Source organism: Equus przewalskii, chromosome 6, assembly GCF_037783145.1.
Source record: "Equus przewalskii isolate Varuska chromosome 6, EquPr2, whole genome shotgun sequence".
Taxonomy (NCBI): domain Eukaryota; kingdom Metazoa; phylum Chordata; class Mammalia; order Perissodactyla; family Equidae; genus Equus; species Equus przewalskii.
The window spans coordinates 86,238,267-86,257,706 of record NC_091836.1 but is presented as its reverse complement, the minus strand read 5'-3'; the positions used below and the strand labels follow the sequence as shown (position 1 = coordinate 86,257,706).

The 19,440-nt window shown below is 49.7% G+C and overlaps 1 protein-coding gene and 1 long non-coding RNA gene across 45 annotated transcripts in view; one reads left to right on the top strand and one right to left on the bottom strand.

The window, feature by feature from the left end:
- Nucleotides 1-19,440, top strand: part of SERGEF (secretion regulating guanine nucleotide exchange factor) — a 229,504-nt gene that overhangs the window by 190,683 nt on the left and 19,381 nt on the right. For 14 of the 44 annotated variants that reach the window (XR_011541228.1, XR_011541225.1, XR_011541226.1 and 11 more), the window contains one exon: nucleotides 17,768-18,129. The exons of 4 other annotated variants lie outside the window; for them this stretch is intronic. Coding sequence is in view for 30 of the 40 variants with exons in the window: in XM_070624421.1 (XP_070480522.1) it covers nucleotides 17,768-18,108 (341 nt within the window). In the remaining 10 variants the exon portion in view is untranslated. Of the gene's footprint in view, nucleotides 1-6,132; nucleotides 6,213-7,356; nucleotides 7,418-8,765; nucleotides 8,959-11,403; nucleotides 11,931-13,874; nucleotides 14,028-17,767; nucleotides 18,130-19,440 lie in introns of those variants that run through there. 26 more of the 44 variants (XR_011541230.1, XM_070624432.1, XM_070624428.1 and 23 more) reach the window with 7 other exon arrangements.
- On the bottom strand, nucleotides 858-9,200 carry LOC139083992 (uncharacterized). Its single transcript, XR_011541231.1, has 2 exons — nucleotides 8,921-9,200; nucleotides 858-1,250 (listed from the first exon to the last, which is right to left on the bottom strand). It is a non-coding gene; the product is annotated as an uncharacterized lncRNA (long non-coding RNA).

Below are 19,440 nucleotides of genomic sequence, written 5' to 3'. Positions count from 1 at the left end.
GTATACAAAAAGTTTCCCTTCACTCTCACATGAGCCTCACTGTAGCACTGAAATTGTCCGGAGTAATATCCCCACACCGGGGATGAAGACACTGAGACTCAGTGCTAAGGTGTCGCTGGTCCAAAAGTGCACAGCAGGAAGAGCTGGAGCAGGGGCATGGCCCCATCTTCTGACTCCAACTCTAGTGGTCTTTCCACCAAATGAAGGCTCTTTGGGTCTGTAGTTTTTCATAGGATGTGATTCCAGTGAGGTAAGGAGCTCTGGGCTTGGAGTCAAAATGCCTTGATTTGGATCATGTCCCCATCACTTACAAGGGCACAGCTCTTGAGCAAGCCACCTCTCTTCTAGAGATGCTCGTTTCCTGATCTTCCTGCTTGGATTTGTAGTGGGGCTCAAGGTGCTTTGGAAGGTCTGAAACTCCAGGTGAATGACTGGGGAGAGGAATGTTGTTTTCAGCAAACAGCGTCTCCGGGAGCCGCCTTGAGCTCAACAAGGCTGCAGCCCCAATAGGTGCAGATGTGCTATGGAATGACTGGTATGGAATGCCTGGGTATGGTGGAAAGTGCTCTCCATTGTCCTGAAACGTTAACCATCAGAGCCGGAAGGCCCTTGGAGATCAGTAAAGCTGGAGCCTTCAGTTTATGTGTGCAGAGACAGAGGCCTTGGGAGAGGCAGTGACTCACCCAGGACCACATGCTGAGTTAGTGGCAGAGCCGCCCGGTTCCTCCTCTAGGGCCCAGCAAAGCCTGGCATAGGCCCTTGCTCCAGGTGCCTCGTCTGAATGCATTTTAAAGCATCAGATAAAGAAATGACTGTTTGAAAGAACTTTGTATATTAGACAATATTTACAACAGTGGTATTTTTTTAAACATTTTTTATTATGAAAGTAATATGTGATCATGAAAAAAATTTGGATAATAGAGAAATGTTCTGTTTAGAAGATAACATACTGGGTACCATTCCTAAACGACAGAAATACCCCTGTAGGCAGGTTGCTATCTTTTAGATGGAGGCTTTTAGACCAGTGGTTCCCCAAACCCTGTACACCTTCTGGAAGTTTAGCTACAAAGAGAAGAGAGTAACTTCATAGAGGCCTTCAGGACTTAATTTAGTTCCACAAACTTCAGATGGTTAGATCTGCTACTGATAAGAGTAGTAATAATAGTTGTTGGCATTTGTAGAGTCCCTTCCAGGTAACAAACCACTTCTTCATAGGCGTTCTCATTGATTATTTGTTCATTACAAGAATCCTGTAAGGTAGAAAAAACAAGACTTATTTTCCCATTCTGCAAATGGGAAATTTGAGTCCCAGAGAGATTAAGTAACTTGCTCAAGATTACACATCTAGTAAGTAGTAGAGCTACTGACTTCAAATGAATACTTGGCATAAAGAAAGCAGAGAGTACCTAATAAATGTCTGTGAGTGAATGAATGAATACCTGACTCCCTTTCTTGGGAAGGCACTGGACATCATCTGGTGCAGCGGTTTTCAGAGCATGCTCTGGCAAGCCCTTTTATTCCATGGAGCCAGTTGGGGGTAGTGGGCAGCTGAGTGGATGAGGCTCTCAGCCCCTCACCCCTACTCCAATCAGAGGAGCTTCAGGTGTGGCCTGTTTCATGCACTGGGAGAGTGGAAACAATTTAGCTAGTTTGATTCCTAGATCAGTGGGTCTCAAACTCTCATGTGCATCAGAACCTCCACGGGACATCCCAATGGTTGGTCTGCGGTGGGCGCCAGAATTCTGATTGTTAACAAGTGCAGATGGTCATCAGGCCACAGTTTGAGAATCAGGGGCCTGATTCTTGGACTTGGGGAAGGTAAGACCCAGGGAGAAGCAGGGAGTTACCCTCAGTCATACAGCTCCATGGGAAGGAGCATAGGCCCCACTAGGAGTCTAATCCTTGGGTACCTCGTCCCTTCCCTCTGTACCACAACTGCAGCTGAGCCAGAAAACAAATGACACAGCAGAGAATAGCAGAACGGTTTCCATAGCAATGCTTAGTGGTTTGTGCCTGTCGGGATACCTCAGACAAACACTAATCTAAACCCTCATCTAGAACTTGTGTGAAGTGTTACCCACTTGTTCCACGCAAAAGGTCTTGGGGGATGGGAGGAAGGAAGAGGCATGGCATGTTTTTTTCATGTGCCCCTGTACTAGAGATTGTTCCAAATTTACTAATAGCTGGCAGCAAGATAGACCAGACCAAGGAGAGCTAGGAGTGGATCCTGGGCAGGAGACATGGGGCCCTCGCAGCGGCAAATGGAGAGATGGGGGAGGGAACAAGTATCAACTGAGTGTGTTTCATGTGATGGACTCTGTGCAGGGCACTTTATGTATTCATTCAAAAATAAAAGGAAAGGAAAAGTGATTGTCCTTTTTTACAGATGAAGAAACCAAAGCTCAGACATACACAGTAGGTGACAGAGGCAACATGAGATCCAAGCTTGTCTGGCTCTATAGCACTGAGCAGCAACGATTGTTTCCAAATTCTCTGGCCACCTGAGTGAGGACTTCAGCTATGCTGCCCAGCTGGCTCCTCCTGTCTCGGGAAGGGGAGGGTCGGCCTACAGGCAGTGGGGTGAGTGCTCGTTCAAAGAGCTGGGACAGACTCGGCCAGGCCAGGCTTGGTCCTGGAGCTGGAGGTGGAGTCTATCCAGTCTTTAGCTGTAAGCTCTCCTTTCCCCACAACTGAGGCTGCAGATACCTTCAGCAGGGCTGCCGCGACTGCCCCCAACACACACACCCACGGCAGTTCCTTTGGACTGGGACCCCTGTGGACAGCTTCCCCGGCTCTCTGACTTGGCTCCCCCTCAAGGGAATGAGTGCCTCCTGGGACAGGTGACACCTATTCATTCCTAAAACAAATGCTGATTGAGTACCTTTTATGTACCCATAACTGTGCTAAGTGCTGCGGATACGGCAGTTGAACAAGGTGAAATTTTTCCTCTCATGGAGTTGTTCATTCTAGTGGAGAGACAGACAAATACATATATGGTGGAGTGTTACATGCTAGGAAGGAAAATAAAGCAGTGTGAGGGATAGAGGGATGGGGTTGAGTGGTCGGGGAAGGCACTCTGAGAAGGTGACATTTGAACTAAGACCCAAAAGAAACGGAGGGCAGGAGCCATGTGGATATCTGGAGAGGAGTGTTCCAGGCAGAAGGAACGGCCAGTACGAAAGCCAAAGCCAGAAGCATGGCTGGCCCTCTAGAGGAACAGCAAGGAGGCCGGTGTGGCTGGAGAGGAGTGAGTGAGGGGGAGAGCAGCAGTGGGCGCCAGAGAGGTAGCTGGGGACCAGATGGTGTGGAAGCTGACAGCCCAGGTCTGGACTTGGGAATTCCTTCTGAGTTAGGGTGCCGTCGGAGGATTTGCACTCTGGCACACATGTCCCTGGCTTCAGTCTTTAGAACCTCCAGCTCCTTCGTCTGGGAGGGGAATCTGTCACTTGGGAGTAGTCCGAGCTACTGTCCCCAGGAGACTGAGTAGTCTGAGCTGGGCACACGAGCAGTCACACAGGCAGGGAGCCAGAGGGGTCTCGCCAGGCCTCCCTTGCTGCAGTTGTGAGTTCGTCTCAGGGCCAGGGCTAAAGGGCCTCTCGGAGCTGCCTACCCAACAGGCCCTCATTTCTGGGTGGCCTCACACTCCTGGGGATTCGAAGTCTGGCAGCAGGGCTGCAGCATTTCCCGTGCCCACGCTGCATCCTCTGGGAACGCCTCTTCTCCCACTGACACCTGCCCCAGGAGAGCCCTGAGCCTGTGTCCCCAGCCCAGCAGCCCTGCGCTCACCAGGCCAAGGGGAGGATGTGGCTTCCACAGGCCCGCGGGAGAACTTAGACTGGGGGGTTCTAGTTACCCAAGATGGTAACTTTGCTTTCAAACAGTATGCATTTTTCATGAACTAGGGCCATTCATAAAGGAGATTTATATTTATTAGCCCATGTAGTATGCATACATCCCAGTCATGTACTTCATTCAAGGAAAACAAAAACAAGCTGGAATTCAGAGTGATAAAGGCATCAAGTTAGGCCCCATGGAATCCTAAGTGCCCATTACCACTTGAGCCGCCCACTGCTCACCTGGTAGCTCCTGCTGTTTGTCATTCCCACGGTTCCCAGTTTCCACTCAGGTTCATAACCTCTTAGGCTCACCAGAGGTCTCTATTTGGGAATATATTCATTCCTTCATGTCTAATGGGCACTTCCATCTTAAAATGTCCAAAACACAACTCTTGACTTTCTCCCCAGCCTATCCCTCCCCTGAGGCTTCCTCAGCTTAATAAATAGCACTTCTCTCCACCCGTCGTGCAAGGAATCTGTCCTGATCCCTCCCTTCACTCACTGCCTGTGCACCACCCATCAGCAGGTCCTACACACCCTACTTCCAAAATAGATTGTAAATCCTTCTGTTTCTCTCTGTCCCCACTGCTCCGGCCCACTCGGCCCACTCGGCGCACTCGGAGCCACTGTCCTGCCCTGCCCTGCCCTGCCCACTTCTCTGCAATGCAGAAGCCTCCTGAATCATCTCCCTTGCCTTGCCCATCAGAGAGCAGCCTTTTCAAATGTAAGTCAGATCTTATCATTCCCTGCTTCAAACCCTCCAGTGGCTTCTCAGCACACTCAGAGTAACTCCTACGGCCTCACCAGGCCCCCCAAGGACTGCCTCCCCCCGTACCGCCTCCCGTTCAGCTGGCCCCAGACACTGTGGGCATCCTTGCTGTTCCTGGAACTGGCAGACTCCTTCCCACGTGGGGCCTTTGTATTCATCGTTTCCTCTGCCCGGAAAGCTCTTCCTCCAGGTGTTTTTGTGGCCAGCTCCCCATCATTCAGGTCACAGCACGGAGGCCTTGTTGGAGAGGACTTCTTGACCACCCATCCTTCTAACAACGTCACTTAGTCTGTTTTCTTTATAGCTCTTATCACTGGCCACATCACGATGACCTGTGTGTCTACTTGCTTGTTGTTCCCCCGTTAGAATGTAAGCCCCTGGAGGACAGGAGCCTGTGTCTTGTTCACTCTGTACCCCTCCCACTAGAGCTGTGCTTAAAGCTCACGGGCAGTTTATAACTATTCATCCACGCACTTATTCATTCAACTCTGGTAGATAGAACCATAAGTAAATAGGCAGAGCACAGAGGACTTTTTGGGCAAAAAACTATTATCTATGAAATATAATGGAGGATACGCGTCATTAAACATTTGTCCAAACCCATAGAATGTACCACACCGAGGGGGACCCCTAATGTAAACCATGGACTTTGGGCCATAATGTGTCAATACAGGTTCATCGGTTTTAACAAATGTCCCACTCAGGTGTGGGATGTTGATAGTGGGGAGGCTGTGATATGTCAGAGCAGGGGACCTTCTGCTTAATTTTTCTGTGAACCTGAAACTGCTTTAAAAAATAATGTTGTTCTTTTTTGGCACCTGAGCTAACAACTGTTGCCAATCTTTTTTTTTTTTTTTCTGCTTTATCTTCCCAAACCCCCCGTACATAGTTGTATATCTTAGTTGCAGGTCCTTCTAGTTGTGGGATGTGGGACACTGCCTCACTGTGGCCTGATGAGTGGTGCCATGTCCACGCCCAGGATCCGAACCCTGGGCCACCGCAGCGGAGCGCGAGTACTTAACCACTCGGCCACAGAGCCAGCCCCAAAATAACGTTTTTTAAAGGAAAAAAATGCAGTAATGTAAATTAAAAGTATTAATCCCAGTTTTATCCTATTTTTCCTATTTTTTTTTTACTGGCTTGAAGTTCAATGAAAGTGTGCTATCTGAAAAAAAAAAGATAAATAAGAGACAGACTCTATTCCCAAGGGGGTTTGATCCTTCTGGGGAACTGGCCACTGCCTTTTGGGGTGTGCCTTTCCCCAGGCACTCATCTCCCTGCACTGTCACGGTGGGATGGGTGCCCCTGTTCCTAACCCAGCACTTATGCGTTGAGGGAGCCTACATGCTGTGCACCGAATGGGCTGAACTGAATTAGGCACAGCACTGAACACAGAGAGGACACTCAGTAGGTGTTTATTAAGTGATTGGAAACCCTAGGGAGAATTCCTCCTCAAGGGGGTGTCATCCAGTGGCTTCTCAGTGAACTCAGTACCACATCTTCTAATCTGCATGTGGATTCTTCTAGACCTACTGCTGGGTTCCAGAACAGACCTTACCCCGACCCCCACGACTGCTCTAACTTCCAGCCTCCTCTCCTACACACTGGTGAGTCCCAAACAGGCCTGGGGAACACGATGTAGAGAGGCTCTATTGTGACCAGGCTCCGGGAATGGCCGCGGGCTGCAGGTCCTGGCCCCTCTGCTGGCGCCCTGCACCTTACTGTGTTCATTTAATAAGATGATATTGGATGGAGACAACTTGAAAGTTCTGGCCAGGTCCAAAACACCAGCACATAGGCCAGGCCAGGGGGGACCTGGTATAGCAATGCAGAAACAGTTGAGGATGTGCATGAGCTGTGGGTTCAGCAAGAGTAGGCAGACTTGGACTCTAGCGCAGCTAATATGACCTCGGGATAAACTGATAGAGGCAGCCTCTGGGACAAGGTGTGCATCTGGATGGGCTCGTTGTCTCTAGAGCCCTCAGGCAGCTCTGGGGACCACATTTCTAGAGGGATGATGACAACTTGGAACCTACCAAGAAGAGGGGCCCCTGACTGGCCATGAGGACAGGCCACCAGGTCATACAGAGGGACAATATACCACCTGGAGTGAAGAACTCTTAGAGGATAGGAGCCGTACTATGCCCATACTGCCTGTCCAACAGGGCCAGACCCTGCTGGCAGCCCCAGACTCCACATCAGGCCTGCTCAGTCATGGCTTATCCCTTGCAGCACGTCACGGGGTGTGCTTGCTTCTGGACCTCTCTCAGCCTCTGTCTCTTCATCTCTAGAGCGTGATCACAATACCTTCTTCCCAGGGCTGCTCTCTTAAATGACATGGGTCATGCAAAAGCCGTTAGCACAATACGTGGTCATAGTCGGCCCTCAGGAGGGTTAGTTCCCTTTTCTGTTCCCTCTCCCAGTGCAGCCAAGAAGCCCAGAAAGCCAGCAGATCTAACAGAGAACACGGAATTCAGAAAGACAGTCTATGGGGAGGATTTCAGTTGTTTATAAAACAGGCCAACACGTTTCCACCTCGTAAGTTCTAAATCCATCATCCCCAGCTCCCCAGATCTAAGAATAGTCACCCAGTGGAGCCAACGTGCCACTGCATGCTGTCTCTGCAGGTGACTGAGGAAATGCAGCCACAGCAGCCACAGCACCTCCTACTCCTGGGGCGGGGGGCTGGCCTCCGCCCCTCCTTGTGGGCTGTTTCTGAACCTCTCGGAGACTGACTTTTCTCTTCCACAGTGTGTTAATCCAAGTACCTTCCTGACTGGGCTGCTCTAACCATCAAGAGCGGTGGCCACGGTGAGGCAGCAGGGGAGTGGAGGGCAGTGGGGAGGCATGGAGGGGGACCTTTGGCAGCATACTGCCCCGCCCTGGGCATCAGTTTCCTCCTATGTAGTGGGATAGATATTGACAGAGAGAACTGAACAGCCTTTTGAGCTATGGGGTTCTAACAGAGGTTCTAGAGCAGGCTCAGCCTTGCAGCCTCAGAATGAGGCCTATGAGGGCAAACCCATCAATTCAACACGTTTTTATTTATGGTCTGAACCAAGGCCATCCCTCTGTTCCGTCTCAGGGAGCCAGCCTGGGGACCTGGGTCTCTGTTCCCCTACGTTTCTCCTCTTCCTTCTCTCTCTCTCCTACACATCCACACCCACGCACACCACCGCACAAGTTCTCCCGGATCAGAAGGACTTGTGATTTGTCTTGTCCCAGGCTCTGCCCACTGTAGGAATCCCTCACCAGCCAGGGGCTCAGCACCTCCCGTGGCAGGCCACCTGCTGCCCCCTGGGACAGCCTCCCCGTCATTACAGCATTCCTCCTGATGGCGAGCTCAAATCGGCCTTCGCCTGGCATCTCCCCGTGTCCGTGGGCTCTCTTTAGGCCCTCTAGGAGAGAACAAGACAGCTCCATTCTCTCGCTGGCCATTCATTCATTTCTCCATTCGTTTGCTCATTCATTCACACAACAGGTATTTATTGAGCAGTAATATATGCCAAGTACTATTTCAGGTGCTGGGATACAGCAGCAAACAAAACAGAGTCCCTGTTCTCAAAGAGCTTCTGTTCTGGTCAGGAGAGAGAGATAATAAATAAACAGTGAAACTATATAAAGAAAAATAAAGCAAGTGAGGAGAGAGAGAGGGGAACGGGCGTAGATTGCTATTTCATATAGAATTGTCAGGGAAGGCCTCTCAGATAAGGTATGTCACCTTGAACAAATGAGGGAATGAACCTATGGATATGAGGGGCAAGAGCATTCCAGACAGCAGGAACAGCAAGTGCAAAGGCCCTGAGGTGAGGAACAGGAACTATTTGAGGGAAAGTAAGGAAGTCAATGTAGCTGTCGTGATGTCAGCAAGGTGAAAGATGATAGGACTTGAGGTCAAGGAGGAAGCTGGAGACCAGCTGTTGTTTATCTGAGTAAGAAGGCATTGGAGGATTCAGAGAAGAGCAGTGCCCTGTCTGACTTAGGTTTTAACAGGACCACTCAGGCTCTGTGTGGAGAATAGACCATGAGGGGTAATAGAGGCTAAGGACCAGTTAGGAAGCCCTTGCAGGAATCCTAGTGTGTGGTGATGGGGCTGGTGAGAAGTGGCCAGATTGCGGCTGTATTTTGAACATTACCTTCCAAAATCCCTTCTTCTACAGGCCCTCATCTTTTCATACCTGGCAGACAGCCACAGCCTCCTCACCGGGCCCCTTGCCTCCAGTCCTCACTGCCCGTCTCCTCCTCTCACCCCATTCCCAGTGCTGCCACAGATCCTGGTCTGGAAGGGACCCTGGGTCAGCCTGCTTCCACTTACCTGAGGCAGTTTGGGCACAATCCCAAAACATCTCCAGAGTAAGTCTCTGGGCGAACAGCCCCACTTTCTGATTCTGGAATGGCTTCTTCCTGCTGCTTCATCTCTTGCCTTGAGGGCACCAGAGGCCCTGGTGAGTGATGAATGGACTAATTATTGGAAGAGTCCTGCACTAACAATGCCTCTTCCCTCTGCCTGGCCCAGCGGGGCCATTGTCCTCACAGCCATTCCCATGGCCATTCTCGCAGAAGCTGCCTCTCTTCTGGGCACTGCGACCAGGGACAGAGGCTTGCAGCTGCCTGTTGTTGAGGGCGTGGCCAGGAGGCAGCTCTGGCCATAGACCAGGGAACAAAGACAAGCAGCCAGGCACAGGACTGGGGTTGATGGCACCCAATTTCAGCATTGTGTGTGTCCCTCCCCTGCTGCTCTCCACACAGAACAGGGGGCTCAGAAAGACTATGGGCAGAGGAAAGGCCCAGAGGAATTCACTTCCACTCAGTAGCTGTATCCTGAGGACTGAGTGATGAGTGTGCCCTGCTCCCCACACCCCACTCACATCCCCAGCTCACAGACGGGTGAGACAGTTACAAATAGAAGTAGCTGTAGAACCAGGAGGGGTGTGGTGTGTGCCTAAGAGCTCTGGGTACTGCAGGCACTCAGGGGAAGTGAAATGAACAGTCTTCTGATAGTCCAGTGGGACCCAGCCCTACACTCAGGCACCATTCTCTTCTGCAGCAAAACAGGAGGCCATGGGATCAATGAAAGTGGCTCAGAATGGGTAAATTTAGGACTGGTGAACCCTTTTATTTTTTAATGCTTTTTGGTGAGGAAGATTGGCCCTGAGCTAACATCTGTTGCCAATCTGCCTCTTTTTTCTTTTATTCTCCCCAAAGCCCCAGGACATAGTTGTATATCCTAGTTGTAGGTCATTCTAGCTTCTCTACGTGGGATGCCGCCACAGGATGGCTTGATGAGCACTGTGTAGGTCCATGCCCAGGATCCAAACCAGTGAACCGCCAAAGTGGAGCGTGCGAACTTAACCACTTGGCCATGGGGCGGGCCCCAGGACTGGTGAACTCTTATTCATCCTTCAAAACCCGGCAAAGAATTAACCTCTGGATCTTTTAGTGATAGCCACCTCCTCTCCTCACAGAGCATATCATCTCTTCTGTGCTACCTCTGTCCCTTAGAAATACAGTTATTATTTTGATCATCATCCTTTGTTATTGCTTTTTTAAATATTTGAACAAACGATAAAGAACATCCTGGTCACCCTTCACCCATTTCTCCCTCTCTTCCTCAGAGACTGTTCTCAGTTTGGGATGTATTCTTCAGGATCTGTACTTACAGAAATACATAAAGGCTTTTTGTAAATTAAGTCATACTCTCTGTATATTGTTCTGCAACCTATTTTCTCTTAAAAATGTCTAAGATATCTTCCCATGTCCAGCCATAGAGCTCCACCTCATTATTCTTAATAGCTGGGTATTATTCAGTAGTGGAGTCAAACCATAATTTCTTTAAACACTCCTCTATTGATGATATTTTGGGGTTCTACCAATTTTTTGCGATTACAAGGCATGCTGCAGTACACACTGTTGTGCGTGCATCCTTGCACACGCATGCCATCCCCCCATAATCATCATTTCTATGGCTGCTTCCCCAGTGGACTGGGAGCCTTGAGGGTGGAAACTGAATTTTCCTCTTCTGGGTCTTGTGTCCAGCACAGGGCCAAGCCAGAAGAAGCCCCCACATGATGAAATACATGACTGATCTGAGCAAAATCATGACCGTGTGAAAGGCCTGGGTGAATCCGGGAGCAGCAACGAGCCTGCGGGGCTGGGACAGAGAGCTGGGAAAGAGGGACAGACCACAGAGGGCCTCCAGAGCCGGCTAGGAGGCCTGGACTTGGTCTCCTCAGTGGTGGGGGGACACGGAATTGTCCCTGGGAGGACCCAGTCCACACTGTGTTGCAGCTTGATTCCCCTCCGCACCCAAGGCCAGCTGCCTCTATGCAAGGAACAGAGTGACTTGTAACTGTCCAGGCGAGAGACGATAAGGACCTGAGCCTCTTCCTACTCTGAAGTTAAATTGCCACCTAGACCCAAAACACTTCAGGAGGCCTGAATTCCAGGCTCCTCACTCTCTGTTCCTTGCTCACAGCAGGACCCTAGGGCCCATCCCACCAAGTACTGCTGAAAGGGTGGGATCCCTGTGAGCTTGGGTGGCTGGACACACAGAAGTTTTTCCCAAATTTGCCCAGCTCCAAGGCAGGCTGTGTCCACACTGACATTTGCCAGCTTCCTGAATCCAGAGCCTTCCTCTTGTTGAGGTGCTCAGGCCTCACCCCTCCTCTCTCTCCCTGCCTGGTATTGCAGGAGAGCAGCCCTTCCTGATGCTCCGGGTGTTTGACAGGGGGAGAGAAGGGGAACCATTCGCTGCCTGACTTTTCATCCCCATCCCCCTCCTCTTCCTGTCCCCACCAGGTACACGGCTTCCGCAGCCCCGGCCCTGGTGCTCACAAGGCCTCAGTGAGGTTTCTGCTCCTCTGCAGAGTGCCGCTCTCACCAGCTACACTGTTACTTTCCATGGAGATCTTGTCCCCACACAGGTGGACCGTTATGCTGTGCTTTTTCTTAATTATCTGGGAAGCAGGGTTTTGCCAGAGGACAGTACATTGACAGAAGAGGTCCTGGAGTCAGACTGCCTGGGTTCGGATCCAGCCCTGCTTCTTGTCAGCTCTGTTACCTTGCACAGTTCACACCACCTCTCTGGAAATGGGGATGACGTTCGATGCGCCTCTCAGGCTTGGGGGATTCATTGAATCAATACACACGAAGTGCTTGTCACCTGGTCTGGCGTACGCTCAGTGTTCAGCGAGTTTCTTACCATTTCACGTGGTTTGGAACCAGTGAAGGAGCCTGGGAGTCCCGGATTCTAGTCCTGACTGAAATGGCTCTGTGAGAGGTCATCTCACCTCTTTGAGCCTAGTTACCTCATCTGGAAAATGGAGGTAAAACACCTTGGAGGGTTGCCGTGGGAATTAAGGTGACATTTGGATGAAACAGAAGCCCCATTCCTAGGTTGCAGCCCTCATCTTCATAGTCTGAGATGGCAGCCTGAGCTCCACGTTCCTAGTGACAGGATGGAGGAAGGGATGAAGAACAGACAAAGGGTGCATGCCATCTGTCTCTTAAGGAAGGGTCCCATAAGCCATTACCAAACGTTTCAGCTTGAATCTGATTGGCCACACTCGGCTGCAAAAGAGGTTGGGAAATGTAGTCTTCATTCTGTTGTTCAGGAACAACCAGGAGGCTGTGCCACACATGCTCATGTGTTTACCACTCCTTGGCAAGGCCCTCCAGCAGAAATGCTGCCCCCTCCCTAGGGCCGGGCTGCAGTCCCAGCAGCATAAGGCCCTGGAAGGACCCGGGTTGCCAAGAAGCTCAGGCAGTGCCACAAGGGCTGAACAGATTTGAGTACTGTGTCCAGCCCGTGACAGGGACCCTGCCAGTCCCAAGGTTCCGCTGCCTGCAGAGCTCTTAGGCTGACACAAGTGTGGTGGGCCATGAGCTCCATCACTTGTCACGGCCTGGATCAGGCCAACTCCCCTGAGCCCATGAACAAAGGACCTGAACTCTAAGAGGCTAGGGAATCCCTCTGTAACTGTGGGCTCTCCACTCAAGGCTCACAACCATGTGCCCCGGGGCCAGTAAAGTAGATCTGGATCAATCAAGTGGGATTTCAGTGTCCTCAAGGACCTGGCAAGGGCCAGGCACACTGCAGAGAGGCCTCTGTAAAGCCAGGTATTGTCCTGTAACTTAGCTGTCTAGCAAACTGGGTGTTCCAGATTCCAGTGAGCTCAGCGAGAGGCTTGTCGTAGGCCATTCTCCTCCCTCTCACTTCTGCTTGAGAACAGCCTGCACAATAGCGTCTTGCTGAGCCCAGAGGGCCTTCCCATCTTCACTGTGCCCCTGAAAAGGTGGCGCGAAGTGAGGTTGTTGAGGCGGATGTAACCTATTCTAAATGCTGGAGGAGCTCAGTACTTAAAGATGTCCTTCTATTAAGGGGATAGCCAATCTTTCAGTTGCCGAGTTCAGCAGCCTGGTTTTTTTCTATAGGAGATTTGTGTAAAGTATTCAGGAACCCCAAACTTCTTGTCCTTTCACCCTAGGCCTTCCCCTCTGCTGCTGCCCCTCCCTCTCTGTGCCTTTTGCCACTGGCGTGGTCTTCTTTGCCTTTCCCTCTGCTCCTGTGGTCTGCTTCTAATGTGGGTGTGAGCTGACCCCATGTGTTGGGCACTGTGCTGGGGCATTATGCATGCATCAACTCGTGCAGTCCCTCCTAGCAACCGTGGGAGGTAGGCGGGGACAGAACAGAAGCACCTTTATCACACAGCCGTTTGGTAATGTGGGACCCAGGACAGCATAGCCCATGCATGGTAAATTGTATGCAGTCTGCATATGCCAGGGGCCGGCAGAGTATGCCCCACAGACCAAATCTGACCCGTGGCATGTTTTGTATGGCCTTGCAAGCTCAGAATGGTTTTTAAAGGGTTATAATAAAGAGGAAGAATGTGCAACAGAGACTGAATGAGGCCCTCAAACCTGAAACATTGACTGTCTGCCTTTATAGAATAAATTTGGCAAGCCCTGTACACAATAGGCAGAGTTTAGTACAGATTCTGGAGCCACACTGCCTGGGTTCTAGAGCCTGTTTCATTGTCGGTAAAACAAGAATAATCTATAAAACAGAGCTCCCACCGAGCTGTTGGAATTAAGCGAAATAAAGAACATCAAGCACCTAACCTTGAGTGGGCTTCTTTGGAAGTACTGGGGGAAGATATTTCAGGCCCTTTGCCAGGCTTCTCGACCCAGTGGGCATGAAAGGCCTGGCGCAAGGCCTCTGGCTACCCCGGCCCGAGTGCAGCTTCCTCAGAGCGTGTTTCCTTTGGCAGGAGGAGAGGGACCTGCCAGCTGCCCATCGAGCTGTGTCCTGCTGGTAGGTCAGCTCTGCCTTCCTCCCACCCCCATTCCTGCTGACCGTCAGCTGGTGCCACTCACCAGGGCCGGGCACGACGCCCACACCAGGTGCCGAGCTGGGCCCAAAGGTACCAAGCCTTCCACTCTCCCGCCTCGTGCCCCGGAGCCACCTGGCTGAAACTCCGGCTGAACTGTAGGAGCTGCGGCCCGGGGTCCATCCTCTCCATGTGCATTTCCTCACTCGCAGGCCAAACAGGCAGACATCTGTGTTTCCCCAAACCCAAGCTTTTGGCCAATGATTGCCTTCCTACTAGGGAAAGGAGAGGGATGTCCCAGGCTGGCCAGCCTCCCTCTGTGAAAGGAGGGTCTGTAAAGCAGATTTTCAGTGGGTAATGAGTGAAATGTAGAGATTAGAAAATACAAATCATTGAAAAATCAAAAAGAATATTTTCCAATCTGGATAGGGATAGGCTTTCAATTCTTACAAACACTGGAAAAAATTATAAGATAAAAGATTAATACATTTTACTACATAGAACCATAAAACTTACGATTTACATCAAAAGACCTAAAACAAAATTTTAAGTCAAACAGAGAAAAAAGACTTATGCAAGATATGGCAGAGAAAGAATTAATATTCTTAAAATAAAAATCTTTAAAGCAACAAGGCTCTTAATTGATAACAACAATAGCAAATATTTATATAGTACTATGTACCAGGCATCATTCTAAGTATTTTATACATACTCATTTAATCCTTGTACACAAATTTATGATAAAGGTACTATTATGCCCATTTAACAGATGAGGGAACTGAAGCACAGAGAGGCTAAGTAACTTGCCCAAGGTCACTCAGCTAATAAATGGAGGAGCTGGGATTTGAACCCAGGTCATCTGGCTTTTGGGTCTGAGAGCTTAAACTCTATTTATGTTTTAAATAGGAAAAAGATACGAAGCAGTCAATACACAAAAGAGGAAATACAAATATTTGAGAAACATAATTAATTTTCAGTTTCAATGGTAACCAAAAAAGTACAAATTAAAACAATGAGATACCATTTTTTGTCCTTGAATTAGGAAAGATTTTTAAACATTATAATAACTAATAAATACTGGCCATGCTGGGGTGAAAGAGAGACTCGCACAGATTGCTGTAGTTAAAGTCAGGTGGCCTTTCTGAAAAGTACTCTGGCAGTGCTCAAAACCCAGGAGTCTCAAAAATGTCTATACCCTTTGACCAGGAATTCACATTCTAAGAATCTAATTTGAGAAAATAATTAGATAGACAAAGAGTCATGCATAAAGATGTTCAGAGGAATGCTATACAAAATAATGAAAAATTAGAAACAACCTACTTATCTGACAGTGGGATACAGGTTAAGGAAATTGTTTAATCTCCATAATGGACAATTAGGCAGCATTTTAAATAAATCTGTATAACAAAAGACACCATAAACAAAGTGAAGAGACACACCACAGACTTCTGGGGGAAGACACTTGCAATGCATGGAACAACAAAGAATTATATAAACAAAAGAGAATACACGAAGAAAACATGCAAATCAATAAGAAAAAGGTAAACAACCAAAGAACAAAACAGGCAAAGAATGTCTACATGCAACTCATAGGAGAGGCCATGGAGGGCTGATGAAGTAAGTGACGCTCCTCTCACTGGTGGGCAGGGAAATGTAAGTTTATTAAATATATTTGTCACAATAGCGGGAGTCCAAGGGCAAAGAGAGAGGGAAACAAGTTCATATCCATTGCTGATGGGACCAGAAATGACCGCAGCCACTTTGGAGAGCTATCATTGGCCATACAGAGTAAAATGAAACGTGATCCACTACACCCACATTTCTAGGAATCACCGCTGCGCAAACACCAGTTTGTACAAGGAGGCGCGTTCAAGGATGCTCATTGCAGTGCTGTTTATGATAGCAACAATTTTAGTATTGTATAATATATTGTGTATTATATATTATATAGTCTAATAAAATAACAGTTATCATTAAAGAGCTGTCCATCAGAAGGGAAATGGATAAATAACATGATTTATACATAATGCAATACTATGCACAGTTCAAATAAATGAACTAGACCTGTAACTATCAGCTCAGATGCATTTCAAACACAATGCTGAGTGTAAAGAGCAAGGCCCAAAAAGGATACATATTTGAGTGATACTATTTATGTAAATCTTTAAAACAAACAGAAAATATTACATAGTATTTACGGGCACATAGATGTAGAAAAAAGTAAAACAATCATGTGAATAATGTACACCAACTTAAAAGTCGTGGTGACTTCTGGGAAGCGGGGGATGGACGGGGGGCAAGGATGGGAGGGGGGCTTAAACTATCTTCATGATTGATTTTTTTAAAGGGAAGAGTCGAAGCAAATACGGCAAAATGTTAATGTTCTAAATCTGGGTGGGGATATGTCTTTCTGTTAAATTATTTTTGATACTTTTCTGTATATTGAACTATTTCAAAATTTCAAATTATTTTTAATTTACCTTTTGACTGATTTGCAATTCCATGGAGAAATGTTTGTGTTATAATATTGAGGGATAAAAGCAGGACAAAATATACACAAATATTTACAAATTAAATGTCCAAAAGAGATATCCAAAATATCCATGGTAGTGGGCAAGATTCTGGAAGTCTGCTTTTCTTTACACTCATCCATATTTTCCCTTTTTTCCTGTTTGCCATGAAGATGTATTTTATATCCAGAAAAGAATTTTTTTAACAACTACAGAAAGATGTGAGTGAGTTTAAACCCTAGGAAAGAGTCCAAAACCTAGGAAGACGTGATTTGATGGAATGGGAGCATAGCGGACTGTGGGAGAGCTGCACTTGCATGCTGGCTGGGGGACTCTCTGGCTGTATGACTCTGAGTTCATTCAGTCTTTCGTCTAGTCAACAAACCTTTATTGAGCACCAGCTGTGTGCGAGGCTGCATGCTGGAGATACAGCAGATACTCTCCCTCACTGTAGAGCAGATGGTCCAGTGAGGAGCAGACAGTAACCAGGTCACCACACAAGTCATCCGCCCACTGCCTTCGAAGACAACGCGCACGGGCCATAGCAAGAGTCTAAGTTGGATTGGGTGGCCGGGGACTCTGGCCTCTGAGCCACATTTAAGCTGGAATCTAAAGGATGAGGAGGTCTGGAGCCCAGTAGAGCAAGGACTTCGAGAGTCCTTTTCGAGAGAAAGGAAGGCCCACAGGGCGTGTTTAAGGAACTGAATGAAGGCAGGGTTCTGGAATGCAAGGGGTGGGGGGAGAGTTGTTGGAGGGAGGCCAGCAAGACAGTCAGGAGCCAGGTCACTGAGGGCCTCCCAGGCCAAGGAAAGGCCTCCTTCAGGGTGGTGGGAAGTCGGAGGGGTCTAGGCAGGGGAGTGAGGAGATCAGGTTGCCGTGTCAGAGACCACCTGGTTGGGAAGCAGCCTGGTAGTTAGCTGGCAATGGGCAGGGCCCAGATGAGAGAAAAGGGCTTCAGGATCAGGGCGATGGCAGCAGAGATGGAGACACATGGGAGGATTTGAGAAGTTTTTGGAGACAGAGTCGGCAGGTCTTAGGTTATATGTGTGTGTGTTGGGGGGTGGGAGTGAGGGAAGGGCCAAGGGGGAAGGCCAGGTTTGGGGCAGGATCAGTTGTGGATTGGTGGGGGTGGGAAACAGGGCAACAGGAGCAGACTCAGGAGGCAGGGGTGAAGCGGGGACAGAGAGCATGCCACCAAGTGTCACTGAGCTTTGGTTTTTTCATGTGTAAACTGAGGTTGTGACGACACCTGTGTCCCCAGGTGAGTGTTTCAACCCTGTTCTCCAAAACCATGTCCACAGCAGTCTCCCCTCTCCTTCACAGGTGGGGCTTGTTATTCCTGGGGCTGGAACGAGCATGGCATGTGCGGGGATGGCACCGAAGCCAACGTCTGGGCCCCGAAGCCCGTGCAGTCTCTGCGGTTGTCGTCAGGTCTCCTTGTGGGCTGCGGGGCTGGCCACTCCCTGGCCCTCTGTCAGCTGCCAGCCCTTCCTGCACTGGACCAGGGCCCCAAGGTCACTGGCCCTTCCCCAGATGCCACTGAAGATGCCAAATCTCAGGAAGCCATGGATAAAGAGAAACTGGAAGGAAAGACAACCAGAATTTCTACCCAAAGCCAGTCTGACACGTGCAGAAATGGGGGGCTTGTGACAGAGCCTCTTTAATAAAGTGGCTTTTTCCACCCACAGTGTTGCTAGAGAATTGCTTTGTCAGGTCGTGGGGCTGGCCTGAGAAGGGCTCAGGAGACACTGTGGTTGGGTTGACCTCAGAGTGGAACAACGGAGGCTGCCTGCCCAGAGTCCGGGGCTTAAGGAGACAGACATCCTTTCTACGCAGCAGATGAGAATGAGGGTTAGGTCCTCGCCAAAGGACACGGAAAGCCAAGCCCAGCAGGAAGGCTCCCGCCCATCCCTGCCTGGTGGGGACAGAAAGCTCGGCCCTATCCCCAGTGGTGGTTTTGGTCCAGCAGCCTTCAATTCAGCAGGCCAGAGGGCTCCTAGGCCCTGCTTGGAGCAGCTGCAGCCTCTCCTCGGCTTGTCTTCTCAGCGCCCAGAGCACGTCGTTTGCTGCTTCAAGGATATTGAGATACCCTGAGCAGATGGCCGGATACTTGGATGGGAAGAGGTTCTTGTCTTGGTGACTAGGACCAAGGGAGAAAGCCCTGGAGTCTGGGTGGAAGGGAGTGGAGAGGAGTAAGTGGAGGAAGGGACAAGAGACCTGAGAAGACTCCACAGCGGAGACCCCTGGGACTGACAAAAGAATCCAGAACGAGTGAAACTCTCGGAAGATGGCTGTGTTCGTCTGAGCCAGGCAGGACTCTGGAGCCAGTCTGTGTGACCGTAATTGCCAAGCTGTGCAGTTTCAGCTGAGGGACAGGCCACAGCGTGGGAAGAGCAGTCTAGGGATAGCCGCGTCAAGACCTGAACCTTGACATCTGCCCCCAGGCCCCAGCCTCTGCAGGAGGAGGGCCTTCAGGTGAGGTGAGGACCAGCCCAGACCCCGGTCCCCAGGCTTCCGCGGGGGGCAGCTATGGCTCTGGGGGACATAGCACCTTTCTCTCTGCTGTGACTGGCAGCAGACCTTTGGCCAGAGGGCCTGAGAGAGCAGCTCTCCCTGGGGGACTGTGTGGCCATGTCCCCAGCTAGCCAGCCAGGTCTGCGGCCCATCCCACACGGTCTGCCTTTGTGACTCAGGAGAGGGTTTGGGTCTGTGAGGGCTGGGCTCCAGTGGCTTTAGGAAGTTACAAAACCCCCGGACATCAAAGCTGGAGCACCTGAAATGACCATCTAGCCCAGTGGCCTTCTAACTGCATTCGGTAGAGCCCAGAAGTCTTCTGAGAACTCACTGGCCACCTGGGGCTGTGGGTATAGGAAGGCCGAGTTCCCCACCCTCCACCTTATTCACAGCAGCTTTATTTTAACCTATGTTATATATTGGGCTTCACAGAAGATTTCATTGGACATAGGGTCCTGGAGAAAGTTTAAAAACCACGATCT